Consider the following 9164-nt stretch of genomic DNA (forward strand, 5'->3'; position numbering starts at 1 on the left):
TGTTTGGGTTCCTACAATTATTGATCACATTTCATCATTTGTAGCTTTGTTTGCAGGACTCTTATTGAGGTATTTCATTGAGTATTATATTTCTACAATGTTATTTAGAGAAAACCAGTCATCCACAGTTAACACAAAAGCAGTGATCTGATGACTACAAATAAGTAGAACAGCTGAACAGGAAGAAGGCCTGTGGCGTTTATGTTCACCACTCATGACATACCCAAACACAATATCAAGTGCAACAAACATTTTGTCAGTCAGAAGGTAAGAAAATATATTTGTTAGCTACTTTACATTTTTTGCACGAGGGTCAACGTATTCACAGGAATTATGTCGAGCTACGATGAAAATGATGTTATTAATAAAGCTCTGTTGAGGGGCGTTCGAAATGGTAGCCTTAGAAACCCTTTATGGAGATCATTTGCATTGTCAACTCAGTTATTAGAACTAAGTTACCTTGTGGTTAATAACAACCTCTTTTAACAAGAGTACCCTACTGCAAATGAGGTTTTCGCGCACGATGAGAATTACAGTATCGTACAACGCTTACTTGTAACAGTATATCACATTCTCTGTAACACTGTATATTTTATCGTTAAGCAGGCCTATGGCTTCTTGAGTGAAAAAAAGAAACCTCAAAGTCGTCATGTACCCCTTGCATTTTATCGCCATTTTTTCCAAGTTTCTGGGCACTTTCTAGTAAGATCAGTTTTTTCAGCAGACAGATATTAAGTCGAAATGTTTAGTTTGTGGTGATATCGTTTATAATTTCGGCATGTACCAAGACCCGAAACAGCAAAACGAAACGACCTAAACGAAACAAGTAAAACGACTGAAACGAAACGACCCCAGAAAATGTAGACTTTCACTTCAGATAATCTCTCACATATATTGCTTTTAAATATTATGGCCGTCTCACGAAACTTTATTTTTTCTCCGCCACACGAGCAGCTGAAACTTAAATTTGACACTCATATGCAGTTTTCAGGACGAAACGCCAGCCAAATTGAATACCAAAGCGTAGGGAGAGGAAGAAACAGATAACGATTCCATTGACAACATCTATGTACGTGAGTTTTTAGTGAGGAAAATGCGACACGTTGTGTAGTTCTAAAAATTCCGACATATTTTCATAAATTTTTAACTGAAAAACGTAGACCTGTCATAACCTGTCATAACACATATCACTAAGGAAAACAGGACCACGTTGTGTAATTCTAAAACTTCTTACATGTCCCGCTGAAAGTGTCTTGACCAAATAATTTGCAGCTTTGTTTAAGAGTTAGACTTGCGATATATGTATTTCGGAACATACTACTGGATTTTCATAGAAATATTTCATTGACTGTCATACCCAGTGGTACTAAGATGAGACTCCGCAGTCATTTAGATTAAAACGCAAAAGCTTTGACCTGATGATTAACAACAATAAGAACAGCTGAACAGGAAGAAGGACTGTGACGTATAAAACAGCGGTTTTGTTTTATAACCATAGTTACAGAGGTTCAAACAGTTCTATAAATTGAAGAAAAGCACGACACCATAAAGTTTTCATTATTGATACCCTCAAGAACAAAACCAAGTACGGAAAAATACTTTTTCGCTCAGAAGGTAAGAAACATCTCTATGAGCTACTTGTCTATATTTCTTAGACCAAGCCTTTCTTGCTCAGACCAATTGCGTTGATTGTAGAATTGATTAAGAAAAATTTTGAGTAAATTCCTGTCAATTCAGCCACACGATATTTCACATTCTGTCTCATCCTTCTTCTCTAACTACCCTGTTCAACTACCATGAGCAAAACGAGACATAAAAAACTTAGGCCTCTGTACTTTACATACATTCTATCGCATTGTTCAATTTAAAGTTGCTACAAAGTTAATCTTCATATTAATAATGTGCAATGCTGTTCTATCGTAGTGAAGAACATTTTGAGATAAAAAAGGATAAATTGTTGACATTTGTTATTTCAGAAGTGATCTGACATCTTTGTCGGTAGCAAGTCTACAAATATTCGTTTCTTGCTCTTAACTTGATTGCCGCAAGTTATCAGGATAAATTGTTCACATTTTGTATTTTCAGAAGTGATCTCACATCTTTTTCAGTAGCAAGTCTGCAAAAATTTGTTTCTTACTCTTAACTTAACTGCCGCAAGCTCTTCGAAGCTTTATAAAATACTATGACTTATCAGAATAAGATGAAATTTACAAGATAGATTAAGAATTTAAAAATACTCCAGTACAGACAACTGCGTAACATTTGTCAACATTCAAATTTACAGGAAAACAGGAAGGTTATATTTTGGGGCGCTCACTATTATACTGATTACCTTGAATTTAATTATTTATTTATAGCGATGCAGTTCAAGTTTTCTCTTCAAGCGATCATTAGTATTCTCTATATCTTCCTTGGAATTATTCTCCCACCATGCTTCTGTTGCACTGGTGAGTATAAATCCCTTTTTAAATTTTTGTGTTTCCTCTTTCTGGTGTCGTTTCCTCAAAACAATTACACGAACTACATATGCTACCTGCTGATCAAAGTAAATAACGTTAAAACAGACAATCCGCTTTATCTAACTCAAAATGTCTTCTATTTAACAAATACAGAAGCCTTGACTGTGCCCTGTTCTGTTGTAAAGCACACACGAAGCGGTTCGAGCACGAAAAAGAAGTGTAGGGAGAAACACGAGACGTAGTACAGTAAGCCAATCAGAATCGTTGTTATAACAGTTCAAATATCTGATTGGCTGTACAAGACTAAAGCTGTCAGAAATGTCAAACCATCAAAGTTCACATTCTGCAATTGTTTACAAACTTAAATAGTTTGGCAGGTCGAATCTCACACTTTTGCCAGAATTTTATTAGTCTCTAAGTGGAAGTGAAATGTTCCGTGAAATCCGGCCGAATTGTGGCTCACAAAAACACGCACGTTTTTTCACATGATAAATAGTAAACAAACTGCTCAAGGCGAATTCACCGGAACTGGAAGATTGCTCGAGATGACTGAGCCGCAAAACTCGGTTGCAGTGACTGACGTGGCCTTCACCACTCAACACATCGGAAAGGACGTCAGAGCAAGCTCACTGTTAACACGAAGGGCGGTCGATGTAATTTCTGAGGCTTGCTTCACTGGCGATCTCCGAGCTAGCCACGTTAGCGCAGTAGCTCGCTCGCAGTCGCTCTGACACCGTCATGATTAGTATGAATTATAACAGTTATGCCACTTTGGCTTTATTTTTTATCATTCCTGTTTTGTTCTGTTTTGCTTTTGAACTCGAACTTTATATACTATACGAGTGTTAGCTATGTTTGATTTTTATTACTATTCGCTTGCAATCTAACTAAGCGTGAAAACCTTCAAAATTAGGACTGTTCATTTCGTTTTCACTTTGAGGATTTTCGTCTCTGCTCAAGTTATAACAACGTCAATTACGGCGCCTAACATGTTTATAAACCTTTGTTTGGTTGTTCTGTTGCTACATGCCGGCTCACTTGTTTCGAAATATCACTTTCAATTAAAAAAAAAAGGCTAAAGAAAAGTCCTGGAAAAGATCGGACATAATCCAATTTGGCAGATGGTGCGACAGCTTAAGCTCAGCTCTATGCTCTATACTCTCATAGAGCACGCTCTTTTAACCAATGACAGCGCGCGTTATATCCGAACTTTATTTTAATATGGAATAGAGATACAAAAAAGGTAAAATTTTTAAAAAAGGCTCAAAATGATGAATTAAAACAAACGATTCACAGATATGGTGGTGCGTTGATGAACGCTATGAAAATATTCTTGATGTTTTTTTAATATTTTCTTTCCGCTTATTAATTCACAATCAAAAATTAATTTTTGGTAATGAAAGCCTCCCATTTACGTTGAATTTCCAAGAGATGAGAATCACCTTTAGGGAAAACTCGTCAGGGTTCTCATGCTGGACAGTTTTGAAATAAAGTTGTTTAATGTGCCTTTTTCATCGATGAAAATAAGAAATTATCTCGAGTAAGTGGAAACTAAATGATGTATTTATTTTGCCTACCACAGACGACGACAGTCGACACATTAAATTCAAAGACCCAATACCGAACATGGCCATGAAAAATCACGTGATCAAAAGTGTAGAGGTGCCAAACGAGGGGAGCTGCAGAGTAATGTGTTATATGGAGCCTAATTGTGTGTCCATCAATGTTGGACCTGTTACAGGAGGAAGCCAAAAATGCGATTTGAATAACGCCACGGAGGAAAACCATGCTTCATTTCTTCTCGTGAACAATCCAGGCTACGCTTATCTTGCAATCGAGGTAACATTTCACATTCTTACGAAACTGAGATGGTTGAAGAGATTGTTTAATTTTCTTAGGCTAAAGTGATCTTATTCTTGACATAAGGAAGATTAGTTCCAAAGTCAAAAGTTAATTTTGTTTTTTTTAACAGAATCCATGCAGCAGCAGCCCATGCTTAAACAGTGGCACCTGTCAGGCTGGATTCACCTATAAAGGTTTTCGTTGTGTCTGTGGGGAAAGATTCACTGGAGAAACCTGCCAAATCAGTGAAGGTGAAATGAGAGGATTGTGTGGGCAAGTCTCTCGTTTAGTACGAGAGGAGTTACTTTCTTCAGTCCCAAACTTGAATTCAAGAACAAAATAGTAACCACTGAAGTAAAGCTAATCAAAGTGGTCCGTGAGCAAACTCGTGAATTGACAGATGACTTGCATGATTTTTTGGATTATGTTTAATGTTATCTGGTTTTGGGAATTTTGTGGTTGATTGTCATATTGAGAGTACGAGCAGTAGTTCAGTGTTCGCGAATGTAGCAAAGAAACAAAGTAACGTTGGGACAAGGAGGCATTACAATTGAAATGATCATGCTATTACATTTGAGAAGGGTGGATGACTCTGCCTTAATGAAAACATGAATGATTCCCTCTTTATCAAATGAGACATACAGGAACGAGTTTTGAGTGGTATAACTAAGCCCAGACTGCCACCGTCATTTTGGATTTCCGCCTGGGTAGATTTTGGTCACGTGCTAGGCAACGTATAATCAAAAACAAGATGGAATTCCATTTCAGGCCTATTTATCAATTTTGTGGTGTATAACTTTCGCATTTTAGTGCGTAATATTTGTTTTGAATCTTCAAATTGTCTTGAAACTTAAAAGAAAATCGTTCTTTAAAAATTTGCTGAAAATCGGTAGCTAAAATTGTTTCTTTAGGTGTTATTTGAGTTTCGTGTTAACCTGTAATTTCGTCAGTCGCCGGCACCTTTTGTTGCTTCACACAGAAAAAGTACACGATACGAAATGTAATGATCGATTTTGTCCCCAATCTCACACCATAACAGAAAAAGCTTTTGAACACCTGTAAACTCCGCTACGGAGTAAGTGATATTTTTAATGATTCTTCCGATTCTTCTCAAGTTCAAGGATTGTAAATTACAATTTTATAAACAAAGGTTGTTCTCTTATTTCAGTGTGAATCCTCGCACGCCTGCCAGTCTCTGGCGCCGCTTGTTGAAACTTAAACGAAAAAAAAATAAACTCTTTCAAGATTATCATTGGCTTCTTTCTCACCCCACCACTATTCTTATGCACTCAAAAGCCTGAAATTGAAAAAAATGTTTACAGGAATCGACCAATCGAGCGAGCGAGCGAGTGCCATTCTCCACTTCATATCTACAACTCGCTCTTGCGCATGCACGCAATTCACGAGTTAAAAAGGAAAAGTCTATTACTGTAACTTTACGTGAATATAGCTGGTAGATATTAAGGAAAAAGAAATGGTACTAGTTAATGTTCAGAATTACGTTTTATCAGCCAGAGCAGTAGTCAGGTAGCAAACAAAAAGCAGTCAACATCCAAACCATTTAAAGTGGGCGTTTTGTGTTATTTTGATTTTTGTTTGTTTTTACTGATTTTCAGTCAAAAGAAACTGCGCAGAAATCTACAAGTCAGCAGGTAAACCAGCTGACGGTGTGTACACCATTAAACCTGATAATTTGCCTGCTTTTGATGTATTCTGTGACCAAACAACAGCCGGTGGTAGTTGGATAGTGTTCCAGAAAAGACTGAACGGCTCGGTTGATTTCTACCGCTCCTGGAACGACTACAAACATGGCTTTGGTGACCTGAAAAGTGAGTTTTGGTTGGGACTGGACAAGATTCACCGGCTGACCTCAGATAATAACGGCATGCTGCGTGTGGACTTGGAGGACTTTGAAGGGAACACAGCTTATGCCGAGTATAACTTGTTTGGTGTTATGAGTGAGAAAGACAAGTACAAGCTGATCCTTGGTTCCTATTCTGGTAGAACTGTCATTTCGTCGCTTCTATTCTTGCCATTCTAGGAGGGGGAGGGGGGGGGGGGGGGAGGAGAGTGCTGAGTAATGTAAATATGGTTAACATCTTTTACATCAATAGCTTTGAAAGACAGAAAAGTAATGTCAGCTCATCGATATGCAATCCTGAACAACGCATACCGGACGTTGATTAGTCCAAAGGTATTTGCCGGTGGATCATATGCAGCTAACCTGACGAACTAATCCAACTCTTATGAGTGCCTCGGCAAACACATTCATCTGCATTATCATATTGAGTGATTCAATCCCTAGAGTCTTCGACATGAATCATGGATATTACTAACAATACTTTTATTCCATATCATTATTGTTAAATTATACTTACCTGATATTTCAAGGTTTCTTTTGAATTACGAACTGCTCATTGTCGGTCGAACGTAATGCTCATAGTGCGGATCGTTTTTTTCAGGAAATTCTGGTGACTCTCTTGCTCTACATCGCGGTATGCCGTTCACCACTAAAGATCGAGATAATGACAATCATGGAGGTGTTAACTGCGCCATTAGGTTCAAAGGAGCCTGGTGGTACGAGAGGTGTCACTACTCAAATCTTAATGGTTTATATCTTCGTGGCAATCACCCCTCCTATGCTGATGGAGTGAACTGGAATCACTGGAAAGGATACCATTACTCTCTAAAGAGAACCGAGATGAAAATAAGACCAGTGGATTTCTGAACCGTCATGTTTATGGCACAAAAATGATACAGTACCAACTTAACAAAGGAAACGAGTGTCTTGATTTAGCATGTAATAGTCACTCTAAAACTGGAGCTAAGCGAAATGTTCTTCAGGTTTTTCTTGCTTAGAGAAGAATAGTTGATTCTGTAGAATCAGCCAATTAAACAGTGATAATAATAATCATAATAATAATGACTTAATCTATTAATCTATGTAGCGGTACATTCAAAAAGCTCCTTATCGTAGTAGGAAATTGACAGCTAATCATAAGTAGCTCTTAAAAATGCGTCTTTAATATTTCCTCAGAAAACGGAAAGTAAAAACCTCAGTTTAAGGTTTATGGGTGAGACATTCTATATCCTGGGGGCAGAGGCTGAAAAGACCCTGTCTTCATAAAATTTTAGGTGGGTCTGAGGTATTCGCAAAAGTTATGCTCGAATCGTAATGGCTTGTATCATCATGGCCATCACACCTCCTATGCTCCTACAATCTCGGTTATACAAGTTTTTATTATTTATTTCATCGGAAAAAAGTTTCCCCTCAAACTTTGCCCAATAAACTATCTTAAACTATCAAGGTGTATTGCAGTGTGTGCTGTTATCGCCGGTTACACTAAATAGAATCCTGTAGTTTGGTTCTGAAATATGCATACAGGTTTGAATAGCGTAAGCTGTCAGAAATAAAATATGCATGAAATAACAGAAGCCAAATTTTTAAGAAAGAGTTTACCATTAAAATGTTAAGCGAGCGCTAATCAAATTATGATATTCGATGCATTGTTGTTGACGTCTTTCGTCTCGAAAGGGTAAAATTTGTCAAATTCTGGCCTTCTGAAATGTGTAGAGTATCAATCGGTGTAGTCTAAAAGCTCTGTCCTACTATCTTTTCAACTTAAAATGGTTAAAATCTAAGATTTATTGAGCTACTTATATAAAACGGTTGGAGTTTGTTCAATGAAATAATTTGCATAATCGGCTGTCACGCTAGCAAAATCGCTGAAAGTTTGATGTCACCGCAGCGAACAAAATTAATAAGTGCAAGATTTTTTGCAGCAGACTGCAGCAGACTGCAGACCGGATACAAAATATAGACTGCAGAGTGGGTAAAAAATGCAGACTGAGAATCTGAAGAGTTTTTACGTCTGGTATATTATAACATGTCATCTTACAGCTTACCGAACGTCACGCAATCGCTTTTCCGCGATCAGCCTTCACGATTATTTGCACTATTGTGGAAAATTCCTGGCCCATTTCTTGATGAAAATCGATCGTAATATAATTTCAAGCCTTCAACATTGTTGGTGTGATGTCTGTACAGATTTTACCAATGTAATAAAAGTAGATGACGTGAATGATAGTGATGGTAAAGCAAGCTTAAAACGGCAACAATCGCCAGAAACTACAACGGATACACAGGGTATGAGTAAGTTTTATTGATTTTTCGAGAAAAATCTTCACATTTCGAAATATTTATCGTTGTAAATCGACCATATTTTGTTCCCTATACTATTCCTAATAACGTGTTCAAATTTTCAACGGTTCCTAGCATAACTTACTCTGAGTCACACAACGCGTAACGCGTTCGTGAATTAATCGTTGGCTCTTTCTCGAGACGTGACCTTGGGTCGCCTGTGACAAGACAATTGCGTAAACAATAGTTGACATAATAACATTATACACACAAAACACGGGATTTGGATCATGTATTTATTAAAAAAGAATATCCATACAACTACAATAAAAACAAACATAAGATTCACCTTTCTGATCGTGAAATTAATACCATTCGCACTGTTATCGTAGCTACGTTCCCTGGCATCAAGTGAACCCAACATGGCGTCTTTCTTCACTAGCAGTTTGCATCCATTTGAATTTTGTTCTTTAGTCTCACGGTAGTAGTGCTGTTCAATAGATTGCATAGAGTATATACAGTTTGGTTTCAGATTTCAGATTTTGCTTTTTACAACGAGTTTACGTTTTCAACTAAGACATTGGCATACTTGGCATACAAGACATACAAGGCATTCAATGCTTTCATGGCTTTCAAGCGTTCGCGATTCTGTCCGATCCAAAATTACCGCTCAATAACATCTTTTTGTGTGGATTGGCCGCGAACAATACGACTTGTGTATG

General features: G+C 37.5%; 1 protein-coding gene across 1 annotated transcript; it reads left to right on the forward strand.

Moving 5' to 3' along the window:
- Positions 1-4080: 4080 nt before the first annotated feature.
- LOC131772367 (microfibril-associated glycoprotein 4-like) lies at positions 4081-7520 on the forward strand. The gene is made up of 4 exons (XM_066164321.1): positions 4081-4298; positions 4432-4552; positions 5918-6301; positions 6764-7520. The coding sequence occupies exons 1-4, from the start codon at positions 4086-4088 to the stop codon at positions 7027-7029; spliced, it is 984 nt and encodes a 327-aa protein (XP_066020418.1). The 5' UTR covers positions 4081-4085; the 3' UTR covers positions 7030-7520.
- Positions 7521-9164: the final 1644 nt, after the last annotated feature.

This window comes from Pocillopora verrucosa, chromosome 3 (genome assembly GCF_036669915.1).
Source record: "Pocillopora verrucosa isolate sample1 chromosome 3, ASM3666991v2, whole genome shotgun sequence".
In the NCBI taxonomy this organism is placed as follows: domain Eukaryota; kingdom Metazoa; phylum Cnidaria; class Anthozoa; order Scleractinia; family Pocilloporidae; genus Pocillopora; species Pocillopora verrucosa.